This window comes from Hippocampus comes, unplaced genomic scaffold (assembly GCF_001891065.2).
Source record: "Hippocampus comes isolate QL1 unplaced genomic scaffold, H_comes_QL1_v1.1 scaffold317, whole genome shotgun sequence".
Taxonomy (NCBI): Eukaryota; Metazoa; Chordata; class Actinopteri; order Syngnathiformes; family Syngnathidae; genus Hippocampus; species Hippocampus comes.
This window is the reverse complement of record NW_017805531.1, coordinates 1,093,323-1,112,362: the sequence shown is the minus strand read 5'-3', so window position 1 is coordinate 1,112,362 and position 19,040 is coordinate 1,093,323. Positions and strand designations below refer to the sequence as shown.

The window sequence follows — 19,040 nt, the reverse complement described above, 5'->3', positions numbered from 1 at the left end:
ACGAAAAACACGTCAAAGTCCAACAAATGAAGAGTTCAAAATGGTAAAGGTAAATGGAGTGCATTTATAATATAGAGGGCCTTATCTTGTCCCTACTCGGTGTTTACAAAGCCATATTTACTTATCTCATTCAAACGTATCAGAGTGTCGCCGATGCCAGTGCGTCAACACTCGGAAAGGTGAACCTTTTTCCTTTAAAATAAGTTGCGTCAACCTCAACAATCCTGCTTTGTACCCTGGCCGGTGGCAGAACATAAACACTTAAAAAAAAAGAAAATTTCACTTTTTTTTTAATTAACTTTACCAGAGGAGGGGGGGGGGGAGGTGGACGACAGCTCCTCAACTGAAAAAGACTTCTTTCATAAAAACATGGAGAAAATCCGATTCATGTGTTTCTTATTATGTCTGTTGCTTTTCTAATTCATTGATTGATTTTGGCATATCAATTCTGGGGAAACTTGCCTTTTCCTGTTTAAAAGAAATAGTCATAAAGTGGGATGTCACAATGTCAATGAAAAGATGAATTTGACCCTCATGGGGCGATAAGCGGTTCGGATAATGGAAGGACGGTTGGATGGATGATTCCCTCACTCACGCGATCATCAGCGAGTGCTTTCTCATTGGTCTGACTAATCAAAGTCAAAACAACAACAGATAAGTAACCTGGTGACAAAAGGTGTGAAGAACAGCGCAGATCTTTCTGCTCCTGAATGACAAGCGCTGCCAAAAACACTCCCTTTAGCAGTTTACCCTTGCTTACGAAACATTCTGACTGTTTCGCGCTTTGTCTCCATGCTTGGCAAAAATTTGATGTGTCCGTCTACACGGGACCCGCCTTCGCAATCGTCCACAGCGGCCGCTTGTGGCATCTGTGATTGGGTGAATGTTTCGGACGTAGGAGGAACTTCCGCCTGGCGACAACATGGCAATTTGAGATTATTGCTCCGACATTAACCATTCGTTGTCTTGATTAAAGAGACGCAACACTTCAACAAATAACATTCACGTTGTAACTACTAAATCTTTTTTTTTTTTAATGAAAATGAAATGATTGTAAGATTGTCTGTCTACATATGTTGATGCACCATTTGTGTTCAAATAACCATCCCTGACAGCATTACATCAACGCCGCATACTGAAGATGCTATTCGTTAGCATGTCAATAGCATTTTCCACTGTTTGTTAGCATTAGGCTAGCAGGCTTGTTTTTTTTTGAAGATTCGTTCACTATCTGACAAACTTGCTGGTTGTCATGAAATTAGCTGAGTTCACTGCCACTATACCATGCTTGTATATCAAATTTGCGCTTTCAAGTCAAAGCAAAAAAAAAATAAAATCACCCAAATGACAACACATTTGACAATAAAGTTGTACTTGATTTGACTTGACTTGACATATCTTGAACAACTCGAGATCACTTGCATCTCAAGGCACCACTGCACACACGTCATATGATGAAAATTACTCAAATGAACTGTAAACATTTCATCTATGACTATCCACTCTTCCAGCCTCCTTTGAAACACATTTTAAGAAACATCATATTATTGTACAATGAAACCTCACAGTTTCATTGTGTTACTACATGTTCATGATGACTGAGTGATTCTGACGAGGACACCATATGCACTTTATACAGTTGGGATATTGACCCACTAGGCTCTCCGACTGTGTCAATCGCATGCGCCGCACTATAGCGGCTGGTGAGTGCATGTGAAAAGTAGCAGTGCATCACAATCAGTCCTATATGACAAGCAGAGGAAGTCGTATTTCCCTGACGCACTTGTTGATGAGTCTACAGCTACCAATTCCATATCCTATCATGATGCTATCATTATTCAATTGAACGTCTTTGGGGTGATATGAAGAGAAGTTGATTGGCCTTTTGAGGTCATTCGGTCCGAGCGTTTTCGAACACGTGTATTGCGAAATGGTGGGACTTGCACCTTGTAAGACTTAGATATGCAGCTGCACGGTGGCGAGACAGGAAGTGGTGGGAACAGATAAGCGAAGGCAAGCGCAGGTGGAAAGTTGAGCACTTGAGAACACATTTTCAAGAAGTCCATTACATGTGAGGTGTAAAAAAAAATAGCCATTTAAGTACATGCAAAATGTCATTCTAACTCCCTTCACAACAAATAATTCTGCAAACTGTGCAATAATGTTATGCATACGACACATGTACAATGAATATTATGCCTCTTAATCTGTGTACTTTGCACCGTTTCGACTATAATTCATTGATAGGCCTCTTAATTTGCACTTGTGCAAACATGACCTCAGACTGTGACAATCTGATCACATTAACATTTACTTACTTAAATAGAGAATTTCTGTCAAATCTCAAAAGAACTGTTATGCATAAACTCAACTTCATAGCAACTTCCATACACTCTATGTATGTATTGGATGTGTTAAAATTCGTCATTATGGCACCGTGTGTGTGTGTGTGATATATATATCAGTGTCAACAATATATTGTATTTTGCAACAACTGTACAAATATTACTGTAGCTTAATTGAACAACATTCAGTACTTACCAAATAAAAACATGCAACGTCTTAATCTTCTCTTTTTTCTTTTTCCCCTTTTAGATTAGATTTCAATGTATAGGTGTTTGAGTTCATCCTCAATGCTGCTCTTTGTGTTTGTTTTTATTTGTAGTTAGTTTATATTGTTATTTTTAATACGCGTGAATTCCTAATGGCTGTCTGTTTGCCTGCTAAGACAATCTGAGTTTATGTATATTGTGCCATGCATGAGCTCATACTGCTAAACATTGTCAAGTTTTCCAGCTAAAATAACATTCTCAAGACTTATTTATGCATCCATTCCATATGGGAAAAAAATCGGGCTATGACCAATTATTACGACGCGGGGAGGTTGTATTACGTGTATTACATGATGAAAAATCCAAAATGAGGCTTGCGTTGTCCGATTGTGAGCGAGTGTGCTGCCACAAGTTCAACATGTTCTCATTTTCCTCTCGGTATTTATAACTTGGTCAGCTGACCGCTCACTCGGAATGTTCCACTGCTCGGGAACGTCGCTGAAGCATTCGAAAACATGACTTTGCCGTGGCGAATACGGTAGAAATAAAAAAATATTAGTCGATTGACTTGTAAAATACTACCTTTTGTTACGCCGTCTAGTTTTTATTAATAGGGTTTTCGAAAAAGGCCGGTGTTTTTTTTTTCCGTGACCGCCCCGTCGCCCACAAAATGGTACGTGCCGATGTTGAAATTCCGAGAATTGAGTAGCTCAGTTTCTTAGAACTGGATTCGCAGAAGTGGAGTGGCTCGGATTTTCGAGGAAACTTTTTACAAGGTTAGTTTTTTTTTCCACTCTCCGGCCTTCCTCGCCTTCACTCTTCCCGACACAGAAGCACAACTTTAGGCTTCCCTCCTCGGCTGACTTGCTGTTTCCTATTTCCTATATTAGACATTAACAGTGCCGCTTTAACAGCTAGACCCTTATAACAATTTGTGACTTTTTAAAAGTGTAGATGTGTGGATGATGATTTTATTTGTTGACGTTATGAATGGGCTTGTGCGTGGCTGAGAAAGTTGGGTTGTTGACTTTGAATTGTCCCCACATTGGCTTGCCTTTTCTTTTATGTAAGCAGTCATACTTGGTTAACTTTTTACGACCCTGCTGTCACTAAACGTGGCGCAATCTGACCGGTCTGTCTGGTTTGAGTGTCGTTTTTACTGTCAAGTAAACGTAACAGAAGCTTGCTATGGGGATGTGTTTTCCTCTGTAAGCAGCATTTCGAGACAAACTAATAATGGCGCAGTCTGAACTTGAACGCAGCGTTGTTGTGTTCAGGGCCTGACTTTCTTGGCGTGGCCAAGCAACCCAACGCGGCTAAAGCGAGTGTCCTTGAACGCAACGTGATTATTTGTTATCTTTCAAAACTTGAGTTTGGCTGATTTCTGATCAGATTGGGGAAGAAAGGGGGAAAGATCGAATATAAGATTGAGATAGAAGATGAGAAATGTGGGGTTCATATGTTATCCACTGTCATGTTTATTTATTTATCTGTATTATCCTATAATATGATCGTTTTTGAAGTTCAAACCCAACATACGAAGACGGCTGAGTCACTGAGCGTATGTAATAGCTTTTTATAAGGAGAGCAATCGCCCTGTAATTAAGAGACCGTGTTAAGTGAGATCAAGGCGAGGAGGTTACAGTAGTTTTTTTTCTCTCCATAATTCGCCGCCCCCTGGTGAGAGATTGCCAAGTGTCAGTTCACTAACTTCTTTTTTTTGCCACACTCAAAGAAAGAACGTGATCACAACATCAAGTAGCAATCGACAGATACGATGCAAATATGCAACCTAATAGCTGTGAGTAGTACTCGAGATGATTGGCATGAGTTCAAGTTGTATTTTTTTCGGACGGGAAAACATTTTAGAACTGTGCTGAGGCCTGGGAAGAAGAAACGGCCTTCAAACAAGAAAAACGACTGATTTTGAAAACCTAAAGGCAAAATTAAGCTTGTTATTATATGTTAGTATGTAGTTTATTATTTTAATATTGTAGAATAGATGTACCATAGCTGGCTGGCGACCAGTCCAGGGTGTAATCTTGCCCAAATTCTGCTGGCCACGCCCCCGTTCAAGAAAAAAAAAATGGATGGATGGATGGATAATAGCATTGGTATTTGTTGTCATTTGCCATAGTGCAATGCACTTAAATCAGGTATTAAAGTGCAAAACATAAACCAATATAAAACACGCTGCCGTTCAAAAGTTTAGGGTCACTAAGAAATGTCCTTGTGTTTTAAAGGAAAGCAGTTTTATTAATGATGAAGCCATTTAATTAATAAGAATTACAGCCTAGACATTTTAATGAGGTAAAAAAATATGTATATGGGGGGCTGCAGCTTTCCCATGATCAACTAATTGGATTAAAGTGAATATTTTTCTTACTGCACACACAAAAAAGGCCACATATGCCATTTCAGGTGCAGTTATTATTGTTGTCCACTTGAGGTCACTATCCTCACTGTGCACCCAATAACAACTGAGTGTGGATGGCTTTAAAAGGTGATGTCTGGCCTGGTGAGTGATGTGGGTGCCAGCAAACGAAGGTAGAGTTGGCTGTTGTGAGCTGAGATTAGGCTTGCTGTTAACTGATTTGCTGTGAGTCAGGACGTCGAATTATTCCCAATATTTGATTCGTTGTTGCAGTCCCATCAACATTGTTTTGATGGAAAACGGTGGTACGGGGGACCTCACACTTTAGCAGCCTTAAATTCCCATGAAAGGTGAACATGAATAAAACCTCATTTCATTTTGGACACATTTGTTCCTTTTGCTTAGTTTTCACAGCATGGCGATGACTGCAAATGGGTGTGTTCAATTTACGCGCCATGCAGGTGACGTCCTGCTCAACTTTAACCGCCTCCGCAGCAGAAATATCCTGACCGACGTCACCATTCAAGTGGACGGTCAGCTTTTTTACGCTCACAAGGCCATCTTGGTGGCCTGCAGGTAATGCAGAAATGTGACCGGACCGCAGGGAGCGACGGGGGACAATGATCCTGATTCCTGTCCTTTCCTTTCAGTGGCTTCTTTTATTCGGTCTTCATGAACCCCGAGAACACAAACCTCAGTGTTATCAGTTTGGATCCCAAAATAGATGCCAAGAGTTTCTCAAACCTCCTGGACTTCATGTACACGTCTTGCCTGAACTTGACGGACAGCATGCTGGCGGGCACCATGAACACGGCGCTCTACCTCCAGATGGAGCACGTGGCTGACACCTGTCACAGGTTCATCAAGTCCAGGTAAGCATCGCAGCACACACATTATGAAGTAAGCCCTTGCATATTCAACTTAAAACGCCTTGAGATGCTAGAAAATATAAATAGGAATTACTGTCAAGGAAGTATGTTGAAGAGATACATCTCGACAGAGAAACCAGCTTCGCATGTCGGGGGGGAGGAGCCAAGTTTAACTTCGGTTCGTGGAAGATGGATAGTCTTTGCCGTATTCGATACATCCGGTGCATTTTTTTTTTCCAAAATCAAATTGTAAATGCTCAGCAAAAACAGTTCTCAAATATCTAAAAGGAAAAAAAAAAGTGTTAGCTGTTAAAGATTGCGCTTTGGTGTCATCCTGTGGCATTTTAGGGCACGTCACAGAGCACAAAAACAAGAAAGCGGTACGCTGGATGTACAAGTGATACATCTCGACTTGCAGACAAAATTTGTATTTCGGGGGAGGAAGTTAAGTTGAGCCTGGGTTGTTATGGAGAGTCTGTGCAGCATAAAAATGTACACCTGCAAACTAGTTATTTTTCGGGGCGGTGTTGTTTGAAATTATAATTTTTTTAGGGATCGTAGTTTGTGGTATATTTTGGTTTAAAAATATGAATATAGGCAATTATAAAAAAATTTAATGGGGTCCCTATCGTTCGCGAATGGAAATCAGTGACATGGCTGGATTATGTTTCTCCAGGCCATCTTTAAATGTGCACGTTGAAGAGGTGCAGACCAGCATGTTACCCCTGGCCGACCAACTCTCCACACTGAGGCCGATCCACGTGACCGAGTTAGATGTTAAAAACAGGTACACGGCCACATCGCCCCCTCCTCAGGAGTGCAGGGGTTACAGCGTTTTTCGGGGCATCAACACCTCCGGCTCCTATCACGTGTATGGCGATCGCCACATCCCCCCTGGCAAGTCCGTAGATTCCCAACCGACGGGCACCCCAACCAGAGCATTCTCCTTGTCCCACAAACCATTTGTGCAAGTTCCCGGCCCCGATGCGCCTCACAAGGAGTCTTCGGCCATTATCGGTTTCCATCCCGCTATCATTCGACCTGCCGCCCACATGGAGGAAGACGGCGTTCAGCACCCTCTTGCCGATTGCCGTCGATCGTCTCTCAGTTTTGGCAAAGGTGTGATTTGCAGCCCTCAGAGCCCCTTGAGATCCGACTGCCAACCCAACTCGCCCACTGAGTCGAGCAGCAGTCGAAACGCGACCCTGAGCCTCAAACAGCCACCGGATTGCCACAAAGAAGCCAAGGTCCGAAACTGGAAGAAGTACAAATTCATCGTGATGAACCAAAACCCAGAGAGCAAGGAAATGGATGCTCCGAGAAGCAGTCCTGAAAGCGGATCTCCTTCGCGGAGTCCGTGCAGGAGTGGCGGAGACCAAAGGGAATCCCAAACGGAAGAAGCAGCCGGTGAACACAGGGAAGAAAACGCCACGACTGTTGATGGGTAAGTTACACAAAGTACACATTTCAGTGACTCAGTGTGAACGGCTGTCAAAAATGAGACAGAGGCTTTATTGGAGAAAAAGCAAAAAAGAGAAACAGTTTGAACATTAACACTGCGATTCAAAATCGGAAAATATACAAATAAAATGTCTGGCAGATAAGTTACATAGAAATTGTTGCGAAATAAATATTTTAAAACACCAGTTCTTAAGGATTAAATGCACTGAACTCAACTTGGGCAGTTCTTTCACGTACTTCTAGCGGGAGCCCAGGCGGCGCACTTGGAGAATCTTTGCACTTTTATGCACAATATACGACGGTACATCGGGTCTTCCCTGTATCAGCGGCTCTCAAATTGGTACTTGAAAGAAACGTTGAATTAAACAGTCACACTATGCAGTGGCTTAACCTTCTTTTTTTTTTTTTTTAAGACCCCAGTGCAGTTCAGTTGTATTTAACTTTGAACTCGACTCAATTTCTACATCCCATGAAAAACAACCGCAGTTGAAATAAACGGCTGTGCATAAACTCGACAATAAAACAGAAAAACATAAACACAAGTGGAACACAGTGAAACATAAAGGAAAGACCATAGAAGGATGACAATGTTCAAGACAATACAAATACAGGAAAGAAGATGGAAGACGGGGAACGAGTGAATGATTTTCGAAAACGGCCCAAGTCATGTTGAATTCATCAACGTCTGTTCTTCCCTTGCAGCCGCCACAAATGCTCCTCGTGCGGTTGCGACAGCCCCCAACAGATGGAGGCCACTCACCTCTTTCCCAACTCTTACTGCGGAGACTCAAAGTTCTCGCTGTCGAGCTGCGGTAAGGACAACTCCGCCCTCCCTCCGCATCCGACAGTATTGACATGAGATCGCGCCCCCGCCCCCCCCCGCCTCCCCCACCCCCCCCCCCCCCCCAGCCACAAGACTGTTCACACAGGTGAGATTACCGCTTACAGTCAAGGTCGGCATCCGGAGGCGCCAATTTGTTTATTTATATCTTCACACAGGTGAGATTACCGCTTACAGTCAAGGTCGTCATCACCCGCTTGGCATCCGTAGGCGCCAATTTGTTTATTTATATCGATATATATTTGAATTGCCGTTGTCAAACAACGAAAAGCTGTTAAAACAATTAAGGGGAAAAACAGCAGACCGCACACAGCAAATATAAAAAGTCGACACACCCCTGTTCAAATGCCAGGTTTTTGTGGTGCTCCGCAATGAGACCAATAGAAAGCATTTCAAGCCACTCCCCACCATTAATGTGACCTATAACCTGTACAGCTCATTAAGCTCATTAATTCAAACAAGTCACCCACACACCTGTCACCCTTTAAAGTGCCTCAGATTGACCTAAAAAAAATCAGCGGCTCTCAAATTGGTACTTGAAAGAAACGTTGAATTAAACAGTCACACTATGCAGTGGCTTAACCTTCTTTTTTTTTTTTTTTAAGACCCCAGTGCAGTTCAGTTGTATTTAACTTTGAACTCGACTCAATTTCTACATCCCATGAAAAACAACCGCAGTTGAAATAAACGGCTGTGCATAAACTCGACAATAAAACAGAAAAACATAAACACAAGTGGAACACAGTGAAACATAAAGGAAAGACCATAGAAGGATGACAATGTTCAAGACAATACAAATACAGGAAAGAAGATGGAAGACGGGGAACGAGTGAATGATTTTCGAAAACGGCCCAAGTCATGTTGAATTCATCAACGTCTGTTCTTCCCTTGCAGCCGCCACAAATGCTCCTCGTGCGGTTGCGACAGCCCCCAACAGATGGAGGCCACTCACCTCTTTCCCAACTCTTACTGCGGAGACTCTAAGTTCTCGCTGTCGAGTTGCGGTAAGGACAACTCCGCCCTCCCTCCGCATCCGACAGTATTGACATGAGATCGAAAACAAGGGCGCGCTGACGACGCATCTTCTGACTTACAGAGGGCTTCCTCGAAGACGACTGCCCCAAAGACCACGCGGCGCAGGTCCACAGAAAGAAGCCGTACAAGTGTGACTGTTGCCAGGCTGCCTTCCGCTACAAAGGCAACCTGGCCAGCCACAAGACTGTTCACACAGGTGAGATTACCGCTTACAGTCAAGGTCGTCATCACCCGCTTGGCATCCGTAGGCGCCAATTTGTTTATTTATATCGATATATATTTGAATTGCCGTTGTCAAACAACGAAAAGCTGTTAAAACAATTAAGGGGAAAAACAGCAGACCGCACACAGCAAATATAAAAAGTCGACACACCCCTGTTCAAATGCCAGGTTTTTGTGGTGCTCCGCAATGAGACCAATAGAAAGCATTTCAAGCCACTCCCCACCATTAATGTGACCTATAACCTGTACAGCTCATTAAGCTCATTAATTCAAACAAGTCACCCACACACCTGTCACCCTTTAAAGTGCCTCAGATTGACCTAAAAAAAAAATCTCACATGTTCTAGTAGGCTTTTGTTAAAATGTCTTTTGCATCGTGGCAGAAGCATGAAGGTTTTGTGCTCACACTGATTGCTGTGACAAAGTAGTCATCATTCTCGCACATTTTCGCACATGTCTTTGGGAGATTTTGTTACGGTCCGAGTTGAGCTTTTTGGCCATAATTACAAAAAGTATGTTTGGTGCAGATGCTGCACTTCACCCCCCAAAAAACACCAATCATCTCTTTTGTGAGGCATGGCGGTGACAGCATCACACTTTGAGGCTGTTTTCTTCAGCTGCAACTGGCGCCTTGGACAAGATGGAAGGAATTATGAGCGGTACAAAATAGCTGACAGTGTGAGCATAAATTCAGGCAAAAAAGAAAAAAAACACCAGCAAAGGCCTTCTGCAACATCTGAAATGTATTTGTGGTTCATCAAGGGCACTTTAAATGGTGGCAGGTGTGTGCTGACTGTCACTTAACACGAGTTTGAAAATGACGGCTGACTCTGAAAACATTCACGCACCAGTTGTGCAACCACATTATTGCAGTCGTTTTGTTTTTGCTTCGCTTCTGGAAAATATTTTGTCGTTCAACTTGTACACGTTATAGGCCTCAAGGTTAAGTTTGTGGTCTTATTTATTGAGATCACAAAAACTGGGCATTCAAACAGGGCTGTGTAGACTTACTTCCACCATGTCCCGGTGAGTTAACGGCTTATATTTGTCCATCACTTGGCCTGCTTGCATAAAAATAATATATTTGATACCTTGACTGAATTTGTCATCACTCTTGTAGGTGCAAAGCCGTACTGCTGCAACATCTGCGGGGCTCAGTTCAACCGGCCAGCTAATCTGAAGACCCACACCCGCATCCATTCTGGGGAGAAGCCATACAAGTGCGATACATGCGGCTCCAGATTTGTCCAGGTGAGAAAATCTTCCGAGACCGCTCGCAAATTAACTTGCTGCGAAACCTGAGTCTCTTCGATATAATAGTTTGCGGACCAGTTAAGAGGGAAGGAATAAGTCATAATTACCTGCACCCGATTTAAGTGTTTGACATTCCTGCATTGTTTGAATGATCATTATTTTGTTGTTTTGGCAGGTTGCCCACCTTCGCGCCCACGTGTTAATTCACACAGGAGAAAAGCCATACCCTTGCGAAATCTGCGGGACTCACTTTCGCCACCTACAGACGCTCAAGAGTCACATGCGCATTCATACCGGAGAGAAACCTTACCATGTAAGTGTTTCCGTCAAATCTGATGGGGGGTGGGGGCCAAACAAGAGTATTAGCATGTATCTGTCGAGTGGGCGTCCAAATGGGTAATGGGAAGGATCTGAGCAGGCGTGCAACTTAAATACAAGCATTAATATTAACCCTGTCATGATACAAAAATAAATAAATAAATAAAAAATCATGATACTTTAAGAAAGGAATCTGTTGCCGTTGAAATAGTTTATATATCTATCTATCTATCTGTCATATATATATATATATATATATATATATCTCTCAAAACCCAATCAGGCAGCGGGGCTCGTCCTATTCAACTGTACTTGCATGCAATCTGTCTGTTTTAGGCCATTTTCTGCTCCCATGTTAGGTTTGCAAGTTAAAAAAAAAAAAAGTTACGGAATTTCACAACCCTCTGCAAGAACTTGAGTTTAAATTGTGTCCTTTGTTCCTCAGTGTGAAAAGTGTGACCTCCACTTCAGACACAAGAGTCAGCTGAGGCTTCACCTCCGACAGAAGCACGGCGCCATCACGAACACCAAGGCGCAGTACCGCCCGGCATCCGGCAGCCTGCCCTGCTGAGTTGCAACCCCCCTCCATCGGCCAATGTATTGTAAACAAACAAAAGAAGAGTTTTGTAATCCAAAGAACCAGATTTTGTCAATGTTGGACTATTTTTAAGTATTTCAGAGTTTATTCTTGAAAACCTCAACTGAATGTACATTGGGACTGTGAATTTGAACACATTTTTTTTTTCTTTCCAACACAACATGACTTGTTACAGTTCGCTCCAGTATTGATTCAAGTTTGGCCGCCAACGTCATCACTTTTGTTGTAAATATGATTGCCATCTGCTGGCAGAGCGTGGAAAGGTTTTCATGCCCACTGAGCTTTTACTGAAGGACAGTGACAATAAGAGGCTTTGTTTTGGTCACGTTTGGTACTTTTTGTGTACAGATTGACATCCATTTGTATTTTCCTTTGTATGTACAGTACAATCTTTTCATAAGCCATCGTTGGTATTTTGCACACATATTGCTGATATTCAGAAAGTCTTCAGACTTTTCAGATATACTTGTTTTTCCCTTGTTACTAACATGTTGAGATGTTCTCAAAAGCATGCCCCCTGCCCCTGATGCATGGCTAAGAAAAAATTATTTTGCATTCAAATTTACCTTGCCACATTGCCCCAATTTTGGTGCTGCAAAATTTCCTGAACAAACAGTACACCTTTGACCGTACTACGTGTATTATTACAGTGCCTTAACATTCGAATGTTTTATTGGCGACTGTCGGTTTCTGATGTAAATGCCATGTACAGTCATGCTTTTCTTTTTTGTTAGTTGTTCACTGTATGCCGCTCGTAAAATGCAGACAAGCTAAAACATGCTCAGGAATATTGCCTATGTTTAATCGCATCTTTGTAACTGCAGAATACGTAATATATATTTATATTTATGAAACAGAAATAAATATGCCTACCGCAGCAGCACTCTTGTCTTTCACGGCTCCTCTTCTTACACTGTACAAACACTATTTTGGCGATACCAAAGCCATTTTCTAAAGTTGCGCAGGTAATTAACAGTTGCCTTTAATACCTTTCATGCACTCACATCACGAGACACTTGCGTTGAAAATTCTTCGGGTCCATTAGCTTACAGTATGACTTAAGAATACATTTTTAAAAAAATTAAAATTTCCCCTTCTGAATGGAAAACAAGTTCAATATTTAACAGGTGGCGATAATTTTATTATTGCAACCAGTTTTAAAGTTGTGTAAAATGAGTGTGAAATCAAAAACACAATCACCAAAAATATGGGCCACGGTATGCTTTAGGTGGGCTTAAGTGAATGTCATGTTCGTCAACTTTGTGTACTATTGCTCAAGATACAAAGATGCAAATAAATACAACAAGGAACATTTTCATAGCTGCTTTTTATCTTCTGCAGATACAGACATCTCAGGAGGCGTGGGCGTGATTAAGCGCATTGAGTGGTTCTGATCTTGCTCATACTCCTTTGAGTCACAGAACTTCTAAGTACAGTAACGAAGCGTGGAAAGCGCAACTTGGTCAGGCCCGTCCGGCCGTGGTCTTGGCAGTGGGATAAATATGCATTTTATGAACTATTTCAGCTCCCTTTGAATTCTCACGTCGGTACGTTTGTTGATTTGGTCTGAAAAGCACGGCGGCTGCTGCCAAAAACGATAATGTAATGAGATCAGTAATACATTTGTGAAGCAAAGCACACCTCATTGGTAACAGTATATTTTGTCCCTACGGACAGCGCTCCGAACTACGATGGAAGACCATACGGATGGACCAGAGTCACTAACTGTGAGCTTTTCATTATTAATTCCTACCCTAAACATTGTACACTATGGCCCAAAAAGGAAAAAAAAAAAACAATAGTGCAGATTTTACAAGAGAAAGAAATAGACATGGTAACCGAAAGTGCCAATGGATGCAGAGATAAATATGACGTTTTTCATCACGAAATGGCAGGTGGTAAAAAGAAAAACTAAAAAGAGTAAAAATGAGTGCCGGCGACAGCGGGGCCTAAGTCAACCCTCTTTGTCAAAGATGAGTTTCACGTCAGCAAAGACCTGGAAGAGACAAACACGTGAGGAGTGTGGTGCCTTGAGGTCCCCGTGACCCGACTTCGGTTTTTCAAGATGCCAGCTACTGTTTGGCCCATTTTTTTTTTCCTTTGACTTCCAAGTAGGGAGCATGAACTCAAACCTTACTGTTGCTATGCTGAAAAAAATTATCACAAACTTTTCTAGGCTAAATGGTCCTTTTGTCTTGTCTCGCTTTTGGGAATGGATGATGTTCCACCTTGTTGTTTCAAATATAAATGCGTTGTGGGGTGGCGCCACGATCCCACATCACAAGTGTGCACACGCAAGCGTTGGACGTCAGCACAAAAACAAACCCGGACTTGTTAGAAGGCAGGGCACAGTTATCATTGAAGCTTGGCTTTTTTTTTTTTTTGCCTTGAGCAAACACATGTGAAAACTGCCTTTATGTGTAAAAACCCCGGACAAGCATTATTCGATGCGGAGAAGCTGCCAACATTCATGAGGAGTTGATAACTGATTGCAGTGCTACTTTTCGACACAGGAACCACAGTCAAAAAAAAACATGAGCCAAAGATATTCTTTTTGAGGGCCACTGTGAGCAAAATGAACATGTTGCAGTTATAAAGTAAATGAGAAAGATCTGCAAAGTCTTAAAAAAAGGAAGTACAGCTCGCATTGAAATCTCACTCACTTTTGCCTCAAAAAGCAGCCCGCGTCCAAGACTAGTGCCCGGTCATTTGTCGGCCACCTTTTCGATAAACAGTGAATCCCCGCTATTGGCAGAGGATAAGGGGGCGAGTCCTGCCGCACATGATTGCGATTTTGAAACGGAGAAGTTCTCGTTTCTGCTTCAACCTGGAGTTGAGCTCTCGACACGTTTCCCTAACGCAGTTGCCGAGCACACTCACCTCAGCCACAGAGTGAGAGGCATCTACACAGCGCACTTTGCCTTGCTTCTCGTACAGCTCGATGATCGGTCGTGTTGACTGCAGGTACGTTTGGATTCTGTATGGGGGGGGAAACCAGATGACACAAGGGATGAGAAGTGCTTGTAAGTCAGGTCCAAAAACACTTGCAAAGGTGTCAAAGTACATGAAAAAAATGGGTCATGGATATATTTATTGATTTTGCTCGTGTTCAGGTATAGAAAATATTTTGCAATCGATACTCTGAAGCTGCATCTGAAGGAGTCGTCGGGTTGACATGGAAAGCTTTTGTCATTTTGACTGAAGAAAATACAAAATCTGAGTAAAATGCTGTATATGCGTATTAAAAATAATGTTGGGTTTTTCCAACTACTATATTTAATTCAAATAAAACGACACATCGGCATTATCAAGTCTCGACACTCGGTATCGGCGAATACTTGGACTTGTACCATGTCAGGAAAAAAAAAGCGGCACTGGTGCATTCCAAGTTTTAATTTTGGAAAACACCAATCTGAGGTTTAGCGCACCGTTTCTCCAAGCTTTCTCTGTTGTCATCTGTACGCCCGCTGCTCTTTCCTCGTTCTAAACATCTTTTGATGCAAACCTGTGCACGGATCACACAAGGGAAAAGAGATCGTCGGTGTCACGACAGGCAAAAGATGATCGACTTCTCTGCGGCATGGCGATCCGTGGCATACCTCATTGCTGCAGTCAAAGAAAAGGACAAACTTGACATCTGCTTTGCCATCCATGACTTTGTTCCAACCCTGAAGGTTGTCCTCATTACGGGGGAAGCCATCTATGAGGAAGCGAAACTTTTGTTCATCTTTTTTCATGGTCTCTTCCATTGCCTTTAAGGGGGGAATGAAAAAAAGTGGGACATACTTGTTGATGGAAAAACACAACACAAACAAGAAACAAATTTGTTTTGTTCATTGCTCAACGCAAAATCCATCTGGTTTGTCACGGTGACATAAAAACTGGGGCAAAAACAGAATTGCACTGGCGGTCAGGGTTTGGGCAGAGATTTTTTTCCCCCTTTGCCAAAACGGAAAATATTTGTTATTCAAAGCGGCTGGTTGTCACAATTAGGACACTGCTGCCCCCTTGTGGAAGCAAAGGCTCCATGCACAACAATACAATTTAATAATAATAATAATACATTTTATTTATAAGCGCCTATAACAGGAACATTTGGCAGAAAATTAACTTCTCGTCAATGTGCAATGTGTGGGCCCAATGCAAATACGTGCTCTCATTAAAACGGTTGTTAGTGATGTCATGATCTGTTGATATTCACAGCATAAGGAGGTATGTACTGTAGACTTTTTTTTTTTAATTCAACAGTACCTTAGACATTGCTGCCATCTAGTGGGCATAAATGCATGTTCGCTGTACCCACTTTTGCATTATTTTAAAACGAAAAAAAAACCCACAAAGGCATCCGAGATACTGAGCCGAACTACTCACTCCAAACTACTACACCTTTGTAAAAAAAAAAAGAGGGATCAAAAAGGGTTTCTACTGTCACCAAGAAAGTTGTGAGAAAATTAGAATCATTTCAGACAAAGCAAATAACTTGCAAACGGCTCTTGAGGAACTTGACGTGTGGCATGCGTGCGACTCCGTTTCTCACCATTCTAAGCAAGTTGATGGTGATCTCCACAGGGACAATTTTGCCTTCCTTGATGAAGTTGGCGATGAGAACTCCAAACTCCGATCCCTCTCTGGCCCGTTCGGCCCTCAGCAGGTCGCCAGCTGACAGATGGGTGTAGTTGTAGCTCTGAGGTACAAAGCAATACAGAGTTTTTTAATACGCATGGTACACATTCCACCCAATCCTGGAATCTACCCTTGGGTACGCCGGAGACAACCATTCAGTCACATCATAGCCACTTCAACTAAATGTTTGAATCCAAAAACTCTCGCCGGCGAGACACTTGAGCTAAACACTATTTCACCGCGCTGCCTTGTGTTAACTTTGTATACAGCAATGGCTGTGCTGTGCAAGTGCTCTATAAATACAGTTGAGTTAAAACGTTTTTTTTGTTTTGTTTTTTTTAAATAAACGGCTTCATCCCTTGCACGCCTTGACCTTGCAGTTACATCCGTGAAAGTGCTCTTCGGACCGAATGAATAGAGCCTCTGTGTACAGCTGTCATTCAGGCCTGAAAACCATACGTGAAGACCAACAGCCAACACCCAGCAACACACACACACACACACACACACACACACACACACACACACACACACACACACACACACACACACACACACACACAGAACCACTATAAAATAGGAGGAGGATTCAGAAATGTAAATACTTAAGAGTGTATTAGGCAGCACGGTGGATGAATGGCGAGCACAATCACCTTCCTGTGAAGAGTTTGCATGCTCTCCTTGTGCGTGCGTGGGTTTTCACTGGCATCGTCCCACTTAATAAACATGCCTGTTGTAAGACTGTAAATTGTCCTTAGGCGTGAATGTGACTGTGAATGGTTGTCTATGTTTGTCTATCAGGCAAGTGACCCTCGCGCACACAAAGCAATGCACGGCAATGGGAAAGCTGCATTCAGCGGAAATGTTTTGAGACGCAACATGAATTGCCCGGAGCAACTTAAGAAAAAGAGGAAATGGCCGAGGAGTAAAGACGATATCTGAGAGTCTCTTTGCTCCATTCATTGACTGGGCAGGTGCATTCGGTGAGAGAGGCGTCACGGGTTGCTTTTTCAGCCACAGGTACAGATGAAATAAATATGATTAAGTGTTGTTTACGACATCATGTCGCGATTAACCTGCAATTCCCATCTCGAATTGGAGTAAAGCGCAGGGTAGAACCTGACACACCGCGGCAAAGTTCATTCACATTTAGTCGCGTTGCTGTGTGTGAGGAATATAAGAAGTGGGTTTAAGGATGGAGCTGCATATTCGTGCAACTTCACACAATCAGTCATAGATGAGCTCATACTTATGCAATTGCACAAGCTTGAAAACTCCTCGTGGCATATGAGTAACTGATTGCATCTTCATCGAAAAGTTCAACCAACTTGGTGTCTGCATACACAGTATGTTTGCGCTGCAGTTCCTTTGCAACCTTCAAATGTGGGGCTGATTAAGGAAACGTTGCCCTATGATTGACATTTTTTAGCATGCCAGCTACTTATAAAATGACCAAGTCCAACTGATCTACCTGCTTTATTTATTTATTTCAAATACAGTTAGAATTCTTTATGTACAATATATATTGGTGTACCTTGCATAACTGCATGAATCTATATATCACTGTATACACAGTGATATACTTTTTTTCTGTAGTTTTTTTTTTTTTTTCCTCCATTGGCGTTGACAGTCAGCCACGTCAAGAGCATAAAACCGGAAGGGCTGGTAGAGATTAAGTTGATACAGTAAGAGCTATACCTGCACTTCTTTGGCAAGCTACTGGTAGCTAAAGATATACTTAATGGGCACCTCTGGTGGAGACAGTTTTTGGCCCAAATTCAGATGCGATAGGTTCCAGCTCAACCGCGAGCCTAGAGAGGACAAGTGGTCTCAGAAATGAATGGATGGAAGTCATCTCTGTGTGGGTTGCTTTAAAGGTTACATGGACAAGTGCAGCCCAGACAAACACAGTGACCCTGACACAACATCTGCTATCAGAAGTTACTGATAAGGTTACAAATATGTTACCTACTTCCATTTTTTTTAAACCAAATACTGTTTGGATACTAATTCAACGTGTGTGATTTTACCAAGTTTGAGCGCAGCGTTAAGGCTCAGCTATTCATAAATATTTGGTTATTCTCACATTCTCACAAGTATCTCACAACCGAAGTACAGTGTCCGAGTACTTTTGCCACCTCGCATAACTAGCTAACTAGCTAGCTAACACAGATTTATTTTAGAGGACGACCGGAAGTCGGAGAAGCGGCGATAATAACTACTGTATTCCTTCCTCGTGTTTTTTTAAGTTACTGTCCATGATAAGACGTCATATAAAGGGGTTTGAATCAGTCTCGCCATCTCTTGTAGCTTACCTCGACGATTTTGGCGCATTGGGTCCCTTTGCCGGCCCCAGGCCCGCCCAGCACGAACACAACCTGCGGCTTCTTCATTGCATATACCCGGTACACCAGGCTCGGCACCCTCTGCGCGACGTTATTCACCAAACGGCCGATCATAAACCAGCCACGCTGGCTCCTAAAGCGTCGACCAGCACGTCTCGGGGAAGGGAGGACACAGAAGCCCGGATAGCCGTCGGTTGAGTGTGTGTCAGACAGAAAGAGAAAAGGAGCCCGAGGTCACCACTTCCGCGTGTAGGCTCGGCGTCCAATGAGAGCTTCAGGTTCTTGTGACGTAATACACATCCCCCCGCCCCCACAAGGAAGAGGTCGGGTGACGCCACTCCCCTGGCTTTTCAGCATCAGCACCTCCAAAACCAAAAATCCGCACCGAGAAGGAAAAGGATGCTCTCCCGAATTAGCATCGAGAGACGGCGTTTGTTTTTTCCACATTTATCTCGCCTCCGTTCATGATGCACCCTTCATGATTTATAAGAATGGAAGCACAGCACAGATAGCGGGGCTTTAAAATAGCGGCAGCCTATCCTTCACAA

General features: G+C 42.7%; 2 protein-coding genes across 3 annotated transcripts; one reads left to right on the top strand and one right to left on the bottom strand.

The window, feature by feature from the left end:
• Positions 1 to 3,177: 3,177 nt before the first annotated feature.
• LOC109520527 (B-cell lymphoma 6 protein homolog) lies at positions 3,178 to 12,051 on the top strand. The gene is made up of 9 exons (XM_019877814.1): positions 3,178 to 3,328; positions 5,341 to 5,502; positions 5,577 to 5,798; positions 6,472 to 7,239; positions 7,959 to 8,068; positions 9,194 to 9,328; positions 10,475 to 10,605; positions 10,784 to 10,921; positions 11,372 to 12,051. The coding sequence occupies exons 2-9, from the start codon at positions 5,342 to 5,344 to the stop codon at positions 11,495 to 11,497; spliced, it is 1,791 nt and encodes a 596-aa protein (XP_019733373.1). The 5' UTR covers positions 3,178 to 3,328; position 5,341; the 3' UTR covers positions 11,498 to 12,051.
• A 590-nt stretch (positions 12,052 to 12,641) lies between these two features.
• Positions 12,642 to 18,738, bottom strand: cmpk (cytidylate kinase). Of its 2 annotated transcripts, none has more exons than XM_019877823.1 (6): positions 18,463 to 18,734; positions 16,062 to 16,208; positions 15,124 to 15,276; positions 14,953 to 15,029; positions 14,405 to 14,501; positions 12,642 to 13,520 (listed from the first exon to the last, which is right to left on the bottom strand). In XM_019877823.1, exons 1-6 carry the CDS (start codon positions 18,604 to 18,606, stop codon positions 13,479 to 13,481), a joined length of 660 nt encoding a protein of 219 aa, XP_019733382.1. In that variant the 5' UTR covers positions 18,607 to 18,734; the 3' UTR covers positions 12,642 to 13,478. The 2 variants fall into 2 exon arrangements, with proteins under 2 accessions (XP_019733382.1, XP_019733381.1); XM_019877822.1 differs by lacking the exon at positions 12,642 to 13,520 and adding an exon at positions 13,895 to 14,232 and having other exon boundaries at positions 14,350 to 14,501; positions 18,463 to 18,738.
• Between the last annotated feature and the right edge of the window lie 302 nt (positions 18,739 to 19,040).

Bases quoted from the DNA above. Each gene is read 5' to 3' on its own strand.
- cmpk (XM_019877822.1), bottom strand. From the start codon at position 18,606: ATGATCGGCCGTTTGGTGAATAACGTCGCGCAGAGGGTGCCGAGCCTG. The intron at 15,277-16,061 runs GTGAGAAACGGA...CCCCCCTTAAAG, and splicing joins CCATCAACTTGCTTAGAATG to GCAATGGAAGAGACCATGAA. The intron at 15,030-15,123 runs GTATGCCACGGA...ATCCGTGCACAG, and splicing joins TCTTTGACTGCAGCAATGAG to GTTTGCATCAAAAGATGTTT.
- LOC109520527 (XM_019877814.1), top strand. From the start codon at position 5,342: ATGGCGATGACTGCAAATGGGTGTGTTCAATTTACGCGCCATGCAGGT. The intron at 5,503-5,576 runs GTAATGCAGAAA...CTTTCCTTTCAG, and splicing joins GCCATCTTGGTGGCCTGCAG to TGGCTTCTTTTATTCGGTCT. The intron at 10,922-11,371 runs GTAAGTGTTTCC...TTTGTTCCTCAG, and splicing joins CCGGAGAGAAACCTTACCAT to TGTGAAAAGTGTGACCTCCA.